The 19998-nt window shown below is 40.6% G+C and overlaps 1 protein-coding gene across 2 annotated transcripts; it reads left to right on the plus strand.

The window, feature by feature from the left end:
• Positions 1-124: 124 nt before the first annotated feature.
• On the plus strand, positions 125-18759 carry LOC102093225 (histamine H3 receptor). Of its 2 annotated transcripts, XM_065053355.1 has the most exons (5): positions 125-2556; positions 4586-4628; positions 9141-9411; positions 12300-12466; positions 15232-18759. In XM_065053355.1, exons 3-5 carry the CDS (start codon positions 9165-9167, stop codon positions 16027-16029), a joined length of 1212 nt encoding a protein of 403 aa, XP_064909427.1. In that variant the 5' UTR covers positions 125-2556; positions 4586-4628; positions 9141-9164; the 3' UTR covers positions 16030-18759. The 2 variants fall into 2 exon arrangements, with proteins under 2 accessions (XP_064909427.1, XP_005511828.2); XM_005511771.3 differs by having other exon boundaries at positions 125-9411.
• Positions 18760-19998: the final 1239 nt, after the last annotated feature.

Raw genomic sequence — 19998 nt, forward strand, 5'->3', positions numbered from 1 at the left:
TCCCTATTGTGAAGCAGAACTTAAACACAAGTTTTCTATGTTGTTACACGCTTCAGCTCCTCGCTTTGAGGGCACTGTAACATCTGCAACCATTTACCTGTCCCACCCCTTCCCACCCAACAATGGTTGACCAAAATATGGATTATTGATCTCGGTTCCTGGGTGGGAACTCAACACCTGTCTTGTATTAGAACTTGAATTCCCTAATTTGTTGTGCTGAGGGTGAGACTGGAGTCATTCATAGAGCAGGTCACTTAGGAAGTGTTGTATTTCCTATACCTGAAAGGAAAGCGTGTGGTCCAGTGCTGTTTGGCCTTGGAGAGCTTGTGCAGTTCTTGGTCACCTGCCTATTGATGTAAGGAAGACTGAACATGGGCGATGAACTAAGAAATGTAAAGTAATTACTTCAGAATGTGTTGGGACTCTAGGAGCCTGTTGAAAAGCTGAGGATTAAGTGTTGTATAATAAAATGAACCAGTGATTTCAACAAAGAATATGGGGATTTTGAAATTGGACTGTTACAGCCAGTAGTGAACATTAGTAAGCATTCTGAAGTGACTTCCATTGGTGTAGAGTGGGAAGAAAAACAAGTGTTAATTATAGGATCACAAACACTTGAATTTTCTACTATTTAATTAATAGCTTCCAGACTTTTCTCTGATGCATTACAAAAAAACCCAAACAGAAACCAACAAACCAAACAAAAAACACAGGACCTTTTGTCAGTTAATTGATATATTGCTATTTAGATGGCTATTTTTAACATTCCCTTGATATCTTGCACTTGGGGAGGATGATGATCTGTTCGGGTTTTTTTCATTTTTTTCTCAAGTTAATTTCTGAACTTTGTGATTCATTAATTACTGTCTGAGTCACAGGTGCTTTCTTAGGTCAGGTACACCTTATGTAGTTTGCTCATATAGTAATGCCAGGGCTGTGACTATTTTTAATGACATTTCTCTAGTGACACTTACATAGTTTAAAGGTATGTTTGTAAGACTAGTTTATTTGACCACCAGTTCAGTATAAATCTTTTTGCCAATGTGTTCTTACACTGAATGGTCTATTATAGTTATTCAGTAGGGGTACCTCAGAAAACCTTTCTCAAGGCAAGTATCATCTAATCATGGTAACTATTCCAGAGTTTTGATATAGCAACAGAGATATTTCTTAAGAATTTCAGTAACTTGAAAAGTACCACTAATATATGTGATTTTAAAAAACAAACCAACCAACCAAAAATGAAACAAAAACCAACAAAAAACCCCCACAAACAAACAGAAAAACCCCACAACAACGAAACACTGATTCTCTGGCAGATAGATCCTGCATTGATTTACTGCAACAATTTTATGCAGTTCCATTACCTTGTCTGCATAGTAAGGCTCTTTTGGGTTCAGGCTTAGCATCTGTACTTGTAATAATGACATGGCATTTGTCCCAGGGAAGGAGATCCATATATTAATATTACAGTATGTAGTAGTCTTGCACTTTTTGGGTCATATAAGTATTTCTTGTTCGCAGTTTGTCTATCATATGGATAGACTCCTATTTTGCCATTCACTTCCAGTACCTTATTAATGTAAGTATTCCAAAGTTTCTGTTGTTTTTATGAAAGTCTGAAATTGTAGCAGTTACTTAATATGGGAAGCAGTTGGATTGCAAGATGTTCTGTGCTACAGCTGCCCAGGATTCAGTTCCACACATGGTAAGATGTTATTTTTCCAAAGATCATCCTTTAAGCTTGAATGCTCAGAATCAACAAATCATCCTGCAAGTCTGAGCTTTTGGGTGTTCAGTCTGAGGGATGTGAAAGATAAGTGTCCCTTTTTTTTTTTTCTTTTTTTAATTACTACTGTTTTTTTCAGAAAGTACCGATCCTTGTCCCCAAGAATCTTGTCTCAGTGTTGTGTGTTAGCAAAAACTAAAACCCCAAAATGGAAGAAATGAGTTTTTGATAACCACTTGCTGCGTAAATGAAATAGATCATATAGGTCATCCAATCAGTGAGCTAAATGAATCCCCTGTCCCTTAAAATGGCTGTAAACAGACCAACAAAATGAAAGTGTTTATTTTCATGCTATTTCTTTCGAAGAGAACATGAATTGCTGGTGGCTGTGGATACTTTTGGTTAGAGATGTTGTATTCTCTTCCTATTTTCGTTTGTAAGTGTTTCCTAAGTTTTAACTTCCTTTATTCTGAGAACAAGTTTTCATGCAGCTTTCGAGAACAGTTTTGCAACACAAGACTTTGAGACCAATGCCTCGGCACGCCTCATGGCCTATGTTACTAACATAAGTTATCATTTTTGATTTTTTGGGGTGAGGTTTACAGATACTAAGAGAGAAGCTGAAACCTTCAGTATGCATCTATGCAGAAAGAAGAAAGGTTTGCATTTTCTGTTAGGTATGTGTCACCATGTTTTGCAGGTTTCTGTGGTGAAATGAAGTTAAGAAGAATGGGCAAAAGTACCCCTGACGGTGGGAAAGGAATGTATTCTTGCACTCTGTTATCTGAGATCTGCTTTAGATTTGATGCAGCTTCCTCCTCTACCAGGTAACAAGGGTGGGATCAGCCTTTGCTTTTGAGTAAGTTGGGGATGCAATCTCCATGCTCCCATAAAATGCATTATGACAAATACTGGTATCCTAAACTCCTACTGCTCAACAATGTAATAATCACAGAATGTCAGGGATTGGAAAGGACCTCAAAAGATCATCTAGTCCAATCCCCCTGCTGGAGCAGGAACACCTGGATGAGGTTGCACAGGAAGGTGTCCAGGTGGGTTTTGAATGTCTCCAGAGAAGGAGACTCCACAACCTCCCTGGGCAGCCTGTTCCAGTGCTCTGGCACCCTCATTGTGAAGAAGTTCCTTCTCAATTTTAAGTGGAACCTCTTGTGTTCCAGTTTGAACCCATTACCCCTTGTCCTACCATTGGTTGTCACTGAGAAGAGCCTGGCTCCATCCTTGTGACACTCACCCTTTATATATTTGTAAACATTAATAAGGTCACCCCTCATTCTCCTCCAAGCTAAAGAGCCCCAGCTCCCTCAGCCTTTCCTTATAAGGGAGATGTTCCACTCAGTCATCTTTGTTGCCCTATGCTGGACTCTCTCCAGCAGTTCCCTGTCCTTCTTGAACTGAGGGGCCCAGAACTGGACACAATATTCCAGGTGTGGTCTCACCAGGGCAGAGTAGAGGGGCAGGAGAACCTCTCTTGACCTACTAACCAGCCCCCTTCTAATACACCCCAGGATGCCATTGGCCTTCCTGGCCACAAGGGCACAGTGCTGGCTCATGGTCATCCTGCTGTCCACCAGAACCCCCAGGTCCCTTTCCCCTATGCTGCTCTCTAATAGGTCATTCCCCAACTCATACTGGAACTTGGGGTTGTTCCTGCCCAGATGCAAGACTCTGCACTTGTCCTTGTTATATTTCATTAAACTCTTCCCCGCCCAACTCTCCAGCCTGTCCAGGTCTCTCTGGATGGCAGCACAGCCTTCTGGTGTGTCAGCCACTCCTCCCAGCTTGGTGTCATCAGCAAACTTGCTGATAGTACACTCTATTCCCTCATCCAAACCATTGATTAATATATTGAATAATACAGGCCCCAGTACTGACCCCTGAGGCACTCCACTAGATACAGGCCTCCAACTAGACTCTGGCCTATTGACCATGACTCTCTGGCTTCTTTCCTTCAGCCAGTTCGCAATCCACCTCACTACCTGATCGTCCGGACCGCACTCCCTCAGTTTAGCTGTAAGGATGCTGTGGGAGACTGTCAAATGCTTTACTGAAGTCAAGGTAGACCACATCCACCACTCTGCCATCATCTATCCACCTCATTATGTCCTTGTGAAAGGCGATGAGGTTGGTCAAGCACGACTTCCCCTTGGTGAAGCCATGTTGACAGCCACTGCTGACCCTCTTATCCTTGATATGCCTTGAGATGGCACCAAGTTGTTCCATCACTTTCCCAGGGATGGAGGTGAGGCTGACCAGTCTGTAGTTACGCTGGTCCTCCTTCTTGCCCTTTTTGAAGACTGGAGTGACATTTGCTTTCCTCCAGTCCTGGAGGAAAGCAGTAATCTTGTTTATCAATGTAATCTATGATTGAAAATTAAGGATCTCTAAGTAAGGATCTAGAGGAACATATTGAAAGTGAATTAAAATGGAATGGAGCACCAATGTTCTTCAGAACTTTATGGTGCAACCTGATGAGAAATCAGATTCTGTGAAATGAATTGTGTGGGAACTAGCAAGTGGGATCCAGCAAGGGAAAGAAATTACAAAAATGACTTGCAACAACTTAAACATTAAAAACAGAAAATGTAATATTAAACTGAAGCAGCAGTTTAATCCTGAGTTCTGAGGAAAACAAACAAACAAAAAGGATTATAGCATTAGTTCATACCCAGAGTACAGTTGTGTATCATAAAAATATGTCCATGAAGGATCAAACACTGTCATAAAAAGGTGGAGTGTGACTTAAATATATATATAATTTTTTTCCTTTTTTTTTTTTTTTTTTTCTTATCTGACTCTTACTGTTTTCACTTTTGCTTTTTTGGATATGGAGTACAGCTGAAACCAGATTAGCCATTACAGGACCCCAGTCTCCTTTAAGGTAATATCAGAATGATTTATTTTGCTTTGTTGCTTGAATGTCATTGACTGGGCCAAGAACAGGAGTTTATATGTGGTCTCTGATTGGGGTATTTTGTAGCCTTCTGAAGAACTGTCAGGTGGTTTCTCTGTAAAACAGAGACTTCAGCTAGGAGATCCTTAATGAATGAGCAATGTCATTCTTCCAAGCTCCTCTTGAAGAAGTGGTGATGAGACAGAACATTTAATGTAAATGTCCTGCCACGTATCTGGAAATCTTCCGTGCTGAATATGGAAAGGTTTTTTAAATCTACTGCCCTGAACCTTTAAAAGTGAAGATAATTCTTTCTCTAATTGCAGCATAGCAATTCTGGACTCTGTGTAATTTCTTGATATTGCAAAGTCTGTACACTTTCATCAGTAGGTAATTCAGGTGATACTTTTATTGTTTAGTATGTGTTCTTGTTTAATGCCTGGGGAAGAAGGAAGGCAAAAGGAAGCTGGAATGTTTACTTGTGGATCCTTTTGGTGTATTAATCTGTGCTATGCCCTTATTGTCTACCATGTAGACAAGAATAAATTCCATATCTTTTTATAGGATTATCATTGAGCAGTTCACATGCTGTCCTGGGAAGACTGAGTGATATAATGGTTTGTTAAAAACTACTCTGAAGGCAATGGGAGGTGGAACTTTTAAAAACTGGGAGAAGAACTTTTAAGATTTGTTAAAAATTTGGCACAAGCCACCTGCTTAGTTAACACCAGGGGATCAATCAGTTGAGCTGGCCCTGCTCAGTCAGAGCTTCTACATACGCACTCAAGATTGGTTTTGTATATTTTGTATATATATTCTCTGTTTATTAGTAGCATTAGTAAAACCCTTTAAAACTCTCTACTGAAGAAAATCAGTAGAAAAACAGTAGAAAATCAACATTTTATTCAGTATCTACTTAGGGTATTTATCTAGCTAGACAGGTTTTCTAGACTGGTTTAATCATAGTTATAGCTACACAAAAAAAAAATCTGCTAAAAGCTTATGGAATGGATCTTCTATTAAACTTGAGTTGTACTGCTAGTGATTAAAAACAAAAAAACCCAAACAAACAAAAAACACCAAACCCAAGCTTGCTGGCTGGTGTAGTTTATCTTCTGGATGTGTACAGATTGGTTACATGGCATAATGACTCTTGCAAAATAGGTCTGTGATGTTGGAGGTACATTCGCAAGGCACAGGAGCATAGCATCCATAATTTTAGGTGCCTTGCTGCACACTGACTTCCCAAGCATGGTGTGGAAGACCTAGATGTCTAAGATTTCAAGAAACCAAGTTAGATCTAAGTTAGCTCCAAGAAGAAATGCTGTGTGAGAGAGAATTAGGTAGCTGTATACTCCTAGAAAGCACTCTATGATTTAAGCCCTTTGATAAGGTCAGCTTTTTCTCATTAAAAACAGTGAAGCTACTGGGTCTTTTCTTGAGACTGAAGAGTGTATGGGTAGAGTGAGTGCTCAGCTAGGATGAGCACCTTGATGTTGGAGGCTGTGAAATCTGTCTTCCTTGCTTCCCAAATGAGTTATCGAAGTTTAGAATAAAAGTACTTTGGATAATGTATCTTTAATTCTCTACCACTGACATACTCTATTAATTAATGGAGAATTTCGCTCAGATTTTGAGAAGGTCACTGAGCATTGCCTTTCGCTTAGGGTTGAGGAAACTGAAGCAGATAGATCCAATAACAGACTGAAAAGTTACAAGGTGTGTCTACTTGGACCAGAATTTCCAGGTTCCCAGGGGACACTTGGACTGCTAAACTTTATTACACTTAAGCTGGTGTCTTAATTCTTGCAGCAATAAATAAAAATGTCAAAGAAAAGCAGGGAATTCAAAGTGATACCATATTTCTTAGCTTACTTGTTTAGATTTTTCTCCATTTCTTACATTAGCAAGATATAGCACAGCTATTGCATATATGTTATGTATAAGCTATGGTAACCTGTTAGATGGTACGAAAGTGAGGATGTAGCTGTCGTACCTTGGAAGTTATTATGCACGTAGCCTTATTGTTTAGTACTCATAATATCCTTATCATTCAGTTTCTCAGCACAGACGATTTTGGGTTAAGATACAATGAGAACATTGCTGTTTATACTTTGTAAAGCAGCTTGAGAGAAAACGGTCCAAAATGTTGTTCTTACTTTTGCAAAATGCTGTCATGGCACCATTCTAAGGCAGAGTATCTGCAAAGTGCATGAGTAACTTAACTAACACTTTAGCTTTAATTATTTTAGCATAGATTCTCACTGAAGAAAAAAATGCATAAAACTTGATAAGGGGTTTATGATTAAGAGGGTGCAGTTTTAACTGTAACTGTTACAAACAGTGGCTTTCAGCCTTGTGGCTTGTCTATTTGAGTTTTTTACGAAACCATATTCTGTTGGTGCATAGTTTGGATCTATGATTTTTCTGCTTTTCTAAGATTTTTGCAGGCTTTTGGTGATCACAGGTGTTCAGGAGATGGTAACAAATGCTTTTTTTTTTCTGAGACCAGTGGCTGTGCATTGATTCATCGCAGACACCAGTCTGTAAAAAAGCTTGCCAGCTCAAGCTGCCATTTCTGGCCATCAGGGACAAGTAAGGAATCAGAAGTATATCCGAAAGTTTCCTGTAGTAAAAAGTGCTTAAGAGCTTGGGCCATCTTATCTCTTCTGCGGTTGAAAAGGAGGGAGTATTACTGGACATGGGGAAACCCATTCCAGGAGCTCTTCCTGGCCGAGGGCAAGCACCCCCATGTCTAAAAGAAGAAAACCTTTAATGTACTTTCCTCTAGGGTATGTGGCCCAGTGCAGTTTCTGAGCAGGCCCTGCCAGAGGTTTGCAGCAGATATGTTTTGTGCTTGCGAGATGCCCCACGTTCAGTGCCCCTTACCAAGGGATTGTCACTTTGGACGCGCAGGAATGAGCTGTTGCTCCCCTGGCAAGGTGAAAGCAGTCAAAAAGGACTGGTTGCATTAGGTATGAGGAAAGAAAAAGTATAATTGGGACATGGTAACAGGGATCCATATAGGATCCATGGTTTGGCAGTATCCATGGCAATTTTCCTGCTGTTCTCTGGATCTGATTGCAGTGAAGCAATCACAGAAGGACTGTTACTCTCCTTGGAGGTCTATTGGAACTCTGTGAAGGCTTTAATTATCAATAAAACACAGAAGCACAGATTCGTGGGGTAAGAAGGTGACTGTTTAGAAGATGAAGTGAAAATAAAATGATTGAATGGCACTCCTGGTACCGTATTGGTACCTGGAGCTACAAATCACTAGTCATGGGGAGCACACCAGCCATGTATTTTGCCAAGTTCTTACACTCTTCCTTAGGCTACAGGCAGTTGAGACAGACAGAATACAGACTTGTCCCAACCCTTAATTTGACCTCACATTTGTTCACTGCTTTATTTTCTTTTCAACCACATAATAGCTTGGACCTCAAGAACTTATTTTAGATCAGCTTTGGTCTTACTAGCAGAAAAAGGCTAGTGGTATTACTCAGTCGTCATTGCCAAAGTGTGTTTTCTACATTTCCAGCATTACCTGGAGATGACACAAAGCTTACAGCAGTAATGGACATGCATGCTGTAAAGATATTTGTATGGATGATGAAGTTTTGCAGTGTTTGTACTGCTGCCATTCAAAGATTTAGAAAAAGCTCTTGGCAAATGCTAATGAATTTTTTGCTATAACAAAGCACAGACATGACAGCCAACATTTTTCAAATTTAAGTTTCCAAAATTAGACACCAAAGTGTTTTTAGAACCCATAATAAAAAGGATTGAATTTTTACAACTGTGGAATACTCACAGCTCTCTGCAAGTGGTTTCATTACTCATACAAAAAATAAGCACTTGTGGAAGACACACAATTTCTCCCACCAGCGTGGGAAGAAAAGCCTCGTCCTATTAAAGTTAATTGCTGAGCTCTCATTCGTGTGCAGGGAGTTTATTTTGTTCCTTGGTTCAGGGATGGTGGCAGCACTGGGGCTCCCAATTTCAGTGGGAGTTTTGCAATTGTTGTCTGAGGGTTGGACCGTTACTGCGTAACTGCTCTGGTAAGTAACTATATACGCTCATTTACAGCATACCAGTTTCCAGCCCTAGGGTCCACAGAAAGAACAACATCAACAACCAAGCTGACCATGCCTTTTGTCAAGAAATGAGGAAGGAAGGAAGGGAGGGAGGAAAGCAAGAGAGAATCTCGAATCAGCCCTTCTGACCTCCACAGATAAAGATCAGGTTGCATAAAGAACTTGTATTTTAAAATATGAGCTTGGAAAAACTGCATATTTTGTGCTGGTAGCTCTTCTAGACATATACATGATTTAAAGAATCTTAGGAAAACAAGATTTATCTAGCATCAGAACCTTTTAATATTTTCTGCTTGCGAGTCAACTTTTTTTAATGTTTATTGGATTTTTGGCCTATCTTCTTTATACTCCTCATGACTCTCAACCTCTCGGATAACTCTGCAAGATGCAACTTTCTTCCCAGACTGAACTGACCTGGATATGCAACATGCACAACAGCACTGCTGAAGCTCCGCATGCAACTGGAACATGTAACGAGACACTGCGCACACTGGCACCGAGCCCTGAGTTTTCGCTGGGCGTGTTGGTGCTGCTGGCTTTCCTCATGGTGTTGCTGGCTCTGGTCACCACCCTGGGAAACATCCTGGTGATCTTTGCTTTCATCACAGACAGAAACCTGAGGCATCGGAGTAACTATTTCTTTCTCAATCTTGCTATTTCTGACTTTGCAGTGGGTAAGTCATGAGTGTGGAGGCATGTTCTGTTTGTGTCCTTGGAATCTTAGGAGAAGCTGGGTGGTGTCTTCTAAGAGAACTATTTCCTAGTGCTGTGTCTAGGGGAAGGGTGAGGGATGGTGGAAACTGCATGAGGTGTTTTAGCAGCCTGTCATGTTTTCAGAAAAAAAAAATGGATCCTTTGTTAGGTAAACAGGTAACATATACTGTTCTTGCTTCAGGAAAAAAATACTACTGTGTGCGAATCATAGAATCACTTTGGTTGGAAGAGACCCTGAAGGTCGAGTCCAACTGTAACCTAAGTCTAGCACTAAACCATGTCCCTAAGAACCTTGTCTAAATGCCTTTTAAACACCTCCAGGGATGGTGACTCCACCACTTCCCTGGGCAGCCTGTTCCACTGCCTGACAACCCTTTCTGTGAAGAATTTTTTCCTGGTATCCAATCTAAACCTACCCTGGCACAACTTGAGGCCATTTCCTCTTGTCCTATCACTTGCTACTTGGGAGAAGAGACCAACGCTCTCCATGTTACAACCTCCTTTCAGGTAGCTGTAGACAGTGATAAGGTCTCCCCTCAGCCTTTCTATATGGAATAACAAAGAATGTGAGCTGGTTGTGAAGAGCCTTGACTAAAATCTAGGTAGTCAAATTGAATACAGCATATATTGTCTGGCAGAGCTTGAATACATGATTGATATCTTCTCTTTTAATCTACTCTCACACAATACAGGTAATCACCTGAAGGTTGCAACTAATTAGTGATTAATAGTACTTTAAAACGTTTTGCTGTATGTCATACCTTAGGAGAATGTGTTTGTATGGGTAAATAAAAAAAAAACAAATCAAAAGGTTTCTAAGAAGTTTGATATTATACATATTTATACATAGGGACAGATTTTATGTTGAAACTTGTACTGAGAAAAAGTACAATTAAAATGCTATTGTGATGTGCAATTGGAGATTGATGTATTGCAATATTCTGTGAAGTGTTGAGTGTCTCTGGTAAAAGGTGTGATTAAATTATTGAGTATGCAGAAGGCTGGCTTTAAGCAGGTGTGTCTATTTCATTAAATCTATATTCTTGTCGCAACAAAATATTTTGAAACTGGTTTTATTCTACTGGTTTTACTTACACATTTAAAAAGGATACTGAAAAAGTAGAAGAAACTCTTGTTAAAATTTGTTGCCAGTGTCAGAAATTCTGTTAGGGGCATGGCTTCTAATAGTTTGGTCCTGGTGATGTCCAGATCTCCTTGCATAATGTTTTGATCCCTTCCCCCATAACTGATGTCTTCTTCCAGCTGACACCTGCCTCGTTGTGCTGCAGAGATCTTGCAGCCTGCTTTCTGGCTGTGGTACGCAGGGGAAAAACATGGCATTGAACAGAAAACCAGGGGACAGAGCGGTGTTCTGTCATCTGGCTCACAATCTAGCACCACACTGAACAAATACCAGCATCTAGCTGAGAAGTACAAAGTAAATTACATCCTCTGCCAAAGAAGGAAGTAGAGCTTACTTGGCATTACGTAACTTCCATAAATTTTGTTCCATGATATGTTTACCTGAATATCAAGGTTTTCATTCTAAATTTGGTTAAAAGCTTTGCATACTTTAGAAAAACTCATTTGTATCTCTGTAGCTACACAATTTAGATTCAAGGTTACCTAAATTATCCTTATATTCTGCATCATCCTAAGTGCTAAAAGCACACACTTTCGTGCTTGCAGAGCCCTTTGTTTATTCTTTTAATATATTTAATCTAACTGATTTTAATGTTCAACAGCTTTTGCTTTATCTCTGCCCTTCTGGACCTATAGCTGGATTTGAATAGAGATTTCTTGATTCTTAGTAGAGGGAGAATAACAGGAATGGTAAGATTTTTAGGGAAATGGAAACTCTGAAGGTACTCTTCAGTACCTGTTCCAGAAGCACACATTATTATGAAGTAAATCTAGATTTGAAATTAACATCTATAACATGACTTTTTGCTTGAAAGAGCAAGTGTTAGTTGCTCTCTAGATGCAGTGATTCTCTTTCATTGCAGCATTGATGCTGTTCGCTGCATTTCTGCATCATACCAAACTGCACCGTTAGCTCTTCAGCCTCACGAGGCTGCATTGTGACACTATGTTTACTGTCATCGCCTAGAAATTCATTAAAATGAGATCATGTTGGCACTTTCACAACGTTTGGATTTAACACCCTAAATTTAGATAGCCATGGGTGTGGGATACTCATGTATGTTCCTGCCACTTGGTGTGTTCCCACAGATAATAGCCTATGGGCTCATCACTGAACAGTGGTTATGACCAAGAATTATGATAAGAATAAATGTTGGACTGGGTGTACTTAATTAACTGTGTGGTTTTTGTCAGGCTTTTGATCATATAGTTTGAAAGATTAGTCTGAAAGTCATATTGTATTTCTTAAAAGTTACTTCTAGAGCACTTTCGGATACCGTATCATGTTTCTAAGAGGATAGAAGCATGACAATTAGATCATTTACGGTAGAAAACAGTAAATTAAATTGGGACGGGGAAAGATGTTTTCTGTTTGCTTTAATTTTGGTAGTTAATACAGGGTAGTGTTTACCTCAGCAGGTAAAAAAGTCAGCTGCTCCTTCCTTTAGCAGGTGATATAAACAGGAGAAGTAATAACGATACACAATAAACTCAATACATCTTTCAGAAAGGTATCAATTATAAGAATGTTACTGGTGCCTAGTTTGTAGTAAAGTGTTTATTGGTTGCATGAGAATACAAAGCCTTCCATGTGGCAATTCCAGTCAGTATTGTGTTTTTATCAGATACCACAGAAATGTTTCTATGCTTTCACGAGCATTGCCTGCAGTGCTGACTGATGTGTGCATTTGATTTATTTCCATAGGTGTGTTCTGTATACCTTTGTACATCCCTTACGCCCTGACAGGGACGTGGCACTTGGGAAGAGGCCTGTGCAAGCTCTGGCTAGTCATGGACTATCTCCTGTGCACAGCTTCGGTGTTCAGCATCGTCCTTATCAGCTACGACCGTTTTCTGTCAGTTACTAAAGCGGTAAGACAAACATTTCTAATTATTCTTTGATACACATTTAGGTTTCTATAAAACTCAAAGAACACAAAGTGTTTGCAGTTAACACTAGGAGCTAAATGGTCCTTCATTATTTTACCTTTTTTTTTTTTTTTTTTTTTGAGAAATGTTGATGCTTCAGTGTTGGAGACTTAAGACAATGCCTTGCCTATGATTTATAGAATCATAGAATAATTTTGGTTGTAAAAGACTTTTAAGATAATTGAGTCCAACCATTAACCTAGCACTGTCAAGTCCACCTCTAAACCATGGCCCTAAGAACCTCATCTATGTTTTAAGCACCTCCAGGGATGGTGACTCAAACACTCCCCTGGGCAGCGTGTTCCAATACCTGACAACTCTTTCTATGAATAAATTTTTCCTAATATCCAATCTAAACCTCCCCTGGTACAACTTGAGGCCATTTCCTCTTGTCCTATCACTTGTTACTTGGGAGAAGAGCCCAGCCCCCTCCATGCTACAACTTCCTTTCAGGTAGCTGTAGACAGTGATAAGGTCTCCCCTCAGCCTCCTTTTCTCCAGGCTGAGCAGCCCCAGTTCCCTCAGCTGCTCCTCATCAGACCTGTGTTCCAGACCCCTCACCAGCTTCATTGCCCTTCTCCGAACTCTCACTTCCACTGCCTGGATCAGAAATTATTTAATTACGCTACAGAGGAAGTGACAAGGTCAAGGTAGGAAAGCAGCAGTAGGAGTCTGGAGAACTTGTGCTTTGGTTGTTAGAAGAGTGCTAATGAAAACTACATTGAGTCAAGGATGTGCGTAGGCTTGAGATAAATTTTAAAAGGAGAAAAGGGTATGGAGAGAGATGTGGGATGGACCAACTGAAAATCAGATGAGGCTCTGCATTGCCACAGGGGGTGATTGACATATGCTGTCAACAAACAGTAGGGTGGAAACCAATCCCTTGATGCCAAAAAGAGAATTAATTGAAATATGCGGAGAGGTAAGATGTGTTTCTTGAATATTATAATTCTTCTACTTCAGAAGATAATCTGAGGAACCCAGTCGTAAATATTATCATTCACCATTTCTAAGCTCTACATGGTTTTTGGTCCAGATGGAAGACCATCAACATGCCTTGCTTTTGATGTGTCTGCTAGCTCGAGTGGCATGGGCTGCGTTAGATCAGGAGGTTCTTGTTTGGGAAGTGCTGATACAATGCCTAATCTCTTTGTCGTCTTCCCCAGGTTTTAGGGTTGGTTGTTGCTGGGGTGTGTTTGTTTATTTTTTTTACTGGAACAATGTATGAAATTCCCTGTGTTTAAGAAAAGGTAATATTGAAAAATATGGATGAATTTGCAGAACTCAGAATGTGAGAAACGTAAATTAAAAAGGCCTCTGCAACCCAGCTAAGCTCCATGTTCTTATGCACTGTTGATGTTTACATTATCACATTCTGTTTTTCTCTCCAAGAGTGTGCAACATAGGGCTGTTATCTAAAGAAAAGATATTACACTTCCTCATGGACTTGGGATGCACCTCTGCCTCTGCTGCAAACCCAGCTTGTGGCCAGTCATTTCAGACTTACCTTTCTGTGAAACTGTGCTGAGCTTCCTGTTTTCTGCCTACTAAATTGAAATGTTTGTGGTCTTGCAAAGGGTTGCAAATTTATTATTGCAGAACTGGAGCTGTGCTCTGAACTGATACGATGCTTTAAGATGTAGAGGAGTCTGAATCTTCAGTCAACGGGTGTACAAAACAGAGAATCTAAAACAATGTGTGTAACACTGCACTATTGATCTGTTGCTCACTGATAATACAGGGACAATGCCACTTACGTCATATGTGGCTGTGAAGATACCATTCATTAATATTTGTATAGCATGCAGGTGCTGCGCTAATGAGCAGCATAGGAAGCTGATGAGGAAGGTAGTTCTGGGTCTGAGTAAAGCCTGGAATGACAAATGTTGAACTCTATGGAGGAAATAAAATTGTCCAGCTTCTCATTAACAGATTATCTTGTACTCTGAAAGATGCGGGGGTCCAAGAGCTAGAAGCATGTGTTGTACATACTGGCTGGGCTATTACAAGGATGGTTTTAACTCTTGTATTTCCTAAATTTGGATGACATGTCTTTAATTCTTAGTATTTTTTTCAAACATTGATATTTATGGCTAGAGAGTAAAATAAATGAATGCAGTCTGGGTAGGCATCAAAACATAAAGATTTGCAGTGATGCAATGAGCTGCTTACAAGTTAAAGTGAGCATTAAAACAAAATGTTTCAATAAAGTAAGAGACGTTAAAGCATATAAGTGGGATAGATTTTTTTGCTAAGTGGAAACAGTATTAAAAATTATATTGTCTAGTGTTTTCAGTCTCACATGGCAACCTGTCTAATATAGAAGGCTTCTACTTTTGCCTGTGCAGGAAGGAAGTCTCACAGCTGCTTTCATTCTCTGAGCCTGCACATTTCATGAATCATAAACTGATTCATTATTGCTACCTTCCTGTGGTAGTGATGAAAACAAGCCACATCTTTTCACATCTGGAAGACAAACAGTCTTTGGCTCCTCTCCAATCCCAAGTATTAAAATCAGTCACAGAGCTACAGTATTTCAGGAGCAAGAGTAACAGAGTTTCTAAGGACCGTACACAAGTGAAGATGTTCCAGGTGTCCAGGGAATTACAGAACAAATATTATATTTGACTTGCTTGCTTATGGGTTTTTTTTGAGGTAGTTGTTCCAAAATGTTGTCTGAATCTGTGAAATGTCTTCTTCCTTCACAGGTCTCTTACAGAGCCCAGCAGGGAATCACGTCCAACCCTGTCATCAAGATGGTGGCCACCTGGGTCTTTGCCTTCCTTCTCTACTGCCCGGCCATCCTCTTTTGGGAGCACGTGGCCGGACGCAGCGTGGTAGCGGTGGATCAGTGCTACGCTGAGTTCTACGACAACTGGTACTTCCTCCTGTGCGCGTCCACCCTGGAGTTCTTTGTGCCACTGTTCTCGGTGACCTACTTCAACGTGCACATCTTCCACAGCATCCAGAGGCGGCAGCGGCACGGCAGCACGCAGGACTGTGAGCCTGCGAGGAGCGGCAGCCTGTCCTGGGGATTTTGCCTCTTGCCAAGGCCAGGAGCATCGTCTTTTTCTCCATCAGAAGCAGAGGACAGTGTTTCATCCTTAACGAGGTCATGGAGACCAGCACTGGTGGCTAACTGTCCATCTCCAACACAAACCAGTTCCGCAGCCCTCAAAAGGGAATTTTCTGCTTCTTTCCATTCGAGGACTGGGTCAAAACTGCAGCAGGACAAGAAAATAGCGAAATCGCTTGTCATAATTGTGTGTGTCTTTGCCATTTGCTGGGCCCCATACACTTTACTAATGATTATTCGTGGGGCCTGCCGAGGAACCTGTGTCCATAAATCCCTGTATGAAATAACCTTTTGGCTTTTGTGGCTCAACTCCTCTTTAAACCCATTTCTTTACCCTCTCTGTCATATGAGGTTTCGAATGGCTTTCATGAAAATATTATGTCCCAAAAAGTTTGCAAAATTGAGATCACGTAACACACCTTCTATTTAGAGTTAAAAAGAATGACTTACAGATAAGATTCCTTTCTTATTTAGTACTATTTTTTCATATGTATCTTCAACAGAAATAGAGAAAAACATTTTGTTTACTAGTGGCAGCAGAGGTATGTGTTTGCCCTGAGTTTGCTAGTTTTCAGGAATTTGTTTTTGCTGGTATGATGCCAGGTTAAACACCATCTAGTGCATAGAAAAGAATAACAAGTTTCGCTGCATGTCTTTTTGGTTTGCCTTGTGTTTTGTTTTTTGGTTGGTTTGTTTTTGGTTGGTTGGTTGGTTTGTTTGTTTTTTCAATATAGAGATGGTACTATGAAAGAACTCTTCATACATATGTCCATAGAGGCTAGTTGGAGGAAGATACCTGTTTGTGCATGTGTTGAGTTAAAATTTATTTCCTATTCATGAACCTAAGCTATCAGTGAAGGAGTTCTGCTACATTTTCAAAAGGTTGTATAAGTATTCACAAAAGCAGTATGATTTCATTTAAAAAAATATTATGAAGACGAGATAGTGCCCTGTGGTCATTATAATTCCCACAGTGAGCAATATGCAGGTGAATGGACTGCCTAATCTGGCATATGTCTTTTTCTAATTCTAGTGTAGTCCATACCCGGTGTTGTAGGACACAGTACACCTAAGTTAGTAATTCTGGATGGGTTTCAGAGGATGGAAGTTTCCATGGTAATGGAATGCTGAGATTGGTTATCAAAATTGTCACAGGCATAAAAGGTTGTTACTCTTTTCACCAATATTGTCTTTTCTCCTGACAGTGGCTGCCTCTTTGGTCATACTTATATGTTATTTAGTGCCAGATTTGTGCACAATTTGACTACCTAAAAGATAGGCCAGGCTTGGGCGCATGATCACATTCCTGTTGAATTAGCAGAGCAAGCAATGCAAAGTTCACGCTGGATTTATGGTTTTGGCTGGCTGTGCGAGAATAGATAATACCCCCTCGGGTGTAAAGATTTGCAAGTGCAAAGATATTCCATCAAAATGTCCGGAACAAATTTGAACTGACAGAGTGATTTTTTTTTAATACTAGATCAGTTCTTTGTGTCTGTGACATCATATGGATTTTCTCTGCCACTGAACCAGTATCAAACTGGATTTTTTTCTATCACTGAACAAGGGCCATATTCAGTGCTTGAGAATGGGATTCACAGAGGTCTGAAAGCTGACACAGAGATGTCTTAAGCAGCTGTTAATAAACAAAGCAGTTGAATATGCAGTGCTGGAAGGAGTGGGTAGATGTGTTGGAGAAGAGAACAGAGCTTGCTTAGAACCCATTCCATGTGCCAGACTTTCTCACCTTGTGTTGAGTGTTGCAACTCACCCAGAAAGCTTTCATGGATGGGTAAGTGAGAGTCATCGGTTACATTTTTTTTTCTCTCTTTTCATATTATTGTTTTTCTTTTTTGTATATATATATATATAAATGTATAATATATGGAAAGAGAAATGTGATGCACAGAACAATGAAGAGCAACAGTCAATTTAAATAGTAATTTTTATTTAATTTGAAACTGGCTGTAGGAGTGTTGAAAAAACAGAGTACTCCTTTGCAAGCGCAATCCAAACGCATGTAAGCAGCTTAATCATAGCACAAAAGTTGGTGGCTTTGAGGAGCTAAAATGCCATTCTGTTCAGAGGTCTGGAACTGAAGAAACTCTTGCCAGTTTCCACACTGGTGGAAGATTATCTGTCACCATTCATTCTCGTTGTGCTTCCTTGCCTCATGTGGGTAGTGTGGTGGATTGTGAGCCTGATTGTGAAGGGAGTTGCAGCTTCAGAAGGAGGTCATTGGTTCAGCACAGCTGTTTTTGCTGCCATAGGCTAAGGTGCTTGCATAGGTTTTGTGGGCCAAACACACACATATTTAGAAAAAGTATAGAATATCTAATGTACTAAATGAACATCTGTTAAACAGAGAAACTGTAGGTAGGCCCATTACTGGAAAGTACTTATCTGCTTTTCTATCCCTATGCTTTTAGTATAAAAATTCAGTTTGTGCTTTGTGATTAAATAATGTGTTGCTTACTTTGGAAAAATGACCTATGAAAGTATTGACTAGGTAAACTGTATCCACATTTTGCAGCACTGGAAAAACGGAGTTTGACAGGGAGCACAATATTCAGCAAATTTAGAACCACAGAGAGTAGTGAAGCTACTAGAGATCAATGTTTTTGTTGTTCTATATTACATACACAGTGTTCAAACTGTTCTATCACACCGCTTCTGTATATTTGAAGAATTTATTGTATTTTTCTAATTGTTGAAAACTTTACTGAGTGCTTCCAGGGTAAGTCAAGCCCTTAGTTACTGTGCTCACAGCATTAAAGCCGTTTTGTTCAAGATGTCATCCTAAGTCTTCTTCTCCCTATCAGACATTTTGCAGGATTATGGTAAGATACTTATTGAGCATTTGTTCTTGGTGGTGACACAAATGGACTTGGCTTACCAAAGTGATTTCTAAGCCAAGTCTGTCCACTCATTCATCCATTTCACTATTTCATGTCCTTGAATTTTCTTCTGTCTTTGCAGATGTCCAGTAGGTCTTGTAAATACATGGTGATGGTTGGCATACGACTCTATGAGGTTCAACTAAAACCACAACAGTGTTTTTCTAACTTGACCCTCTCAGTTCTTTTAAAAACCCAATCAATCAAAACAAACAAAACCCCAAACAAACAACAAACAAATAAAAGGCATGTCTTGGAAGAAATTGTGTTCTCTTTTGTGGGTTTTTTTGTTTATTTCTGGAACAAGTATGTATCTCTCAGCAGCCTTGGGTGCAGCTATTGGGTCCCATGGACTTTTATGGATCAAATAGTTTCAAGTAATCCCTGCCTTATTCTCACCTGCTCCTGACAGATCTCCCCCTTGAACTCATTCACTAAGCATGAAGGAGAGGGGAAACCTAGTTGAGGTTACACAGGAAGGCGTCCAGGTGGGTTTTGAATGTCTCCAGAGAAGGTGACTCCACAACCCCCCTGGGCAGCCTGTTCCAGTGCTCTGTTACCCTCACTGTGAAGAAGTTTCTTCTCAAATTTAAACGGAGCCTCCTGTGTTCCAGTTTATATCCATTGCCCCTTGTCTTAACATTGGTCGTCACCGAGAAGAGCCTGGCTCCATCCTCGTGACACTCATCCTTTATATATTTGTAAACAGTAATGAGGTCACCCAGTAATGAGGTCACCCTCAGTCTGCCCTTCTCCAAGCTAAAGAGACCCAGCTGCCTCAGCCTTTCCTCACAAGGGAGATGCTCCACTCTATCTTTGTTGCCCTGCGCTGGACTCTCTCCAGCAGTTCCCTGTCCTTCTTGAACTGAGGGGCCCAGAACTGGACACAATATTCCAGGTGTGGTCTCACCAGGGCAGAGTAGAGGGGAAGGAGGACCTCTCTTGACCTACTAACCACCCCCCTTCTAATACACCCCAGGATGCCATTGGCCTTCCTGGCCACAAGGGCACAGTGCTGGCTCATGGTCATCCTGCTGTCCACTAGGACCCCCAGGTCCCTTTCCCCTATGCTGCTCTCTAGTAGGTCATTCCCCAACTTATACTGGGATCTGGTCTTGTTCCTGCCCAGATGCAAGACTCTATACTTGCCCTTGTTGTATTTCATTAATTTTTTTCCCCGCCCAACTCTCCAGCCTGTCCAGGTCTCACTAGATGGCAGCACAGCCTTCTGGTGTGTGAGCCATTCCTCCCAGCTTGGTGTCATCAGCAAACTTGCTGATAGTACACTCTATTCCCTCATCCAAACCACTGATGAATATATTGAATAATACAGGCCCCAGTACTGACCCCTGAGGCACTGCACTAGATACAGGCCTCCAACTAGACTCCGCCCCATTGACCACAACTCTCTGGCTTCTTTCCTTCAGCCAGTTCACAGTCCACCTCACTACCTGATCATCCAGATCATCCTCAGTTTAGCAGCGAGGATGCTGTGGGAGATT

This window comes from Columba livia, chromosome 2 (genome assembly GCF_036013475.1).
Source record: "Columba livia isolate bColLiv1 breed racing homer chromosome 2, bColLiv1.pat.W.v2, whole genome shotgun sequence".
NCBI lineage: Eukaryota > Metazoa > Chordata > Aves > Columbiformes > Columbidae > Columba > Columba livia.

Coding starts and splice junctions, on each gene's coding strand:
- LOC102093225 (XM_005511771.3), top strand. CDS start 9,123: ATGCAACTTTCTTCCCAGACTGAACTGACCTGGATATGCAACATGCAC. Junction 9,412..12,299: donor TATTTCTGACTTTGCAGTGG/GTAAGTCATGAG, acceptor TTATTTCCATAG/GTGTGTTCTGTATACCTTTG. Junction 12,467..15,231: donor TTCTGTCAGTTACTAAAGCG/GTAAGACAAACA, acceptor CTTCCTTCACAG/GTCTCTTACAGAGCCCAGCA.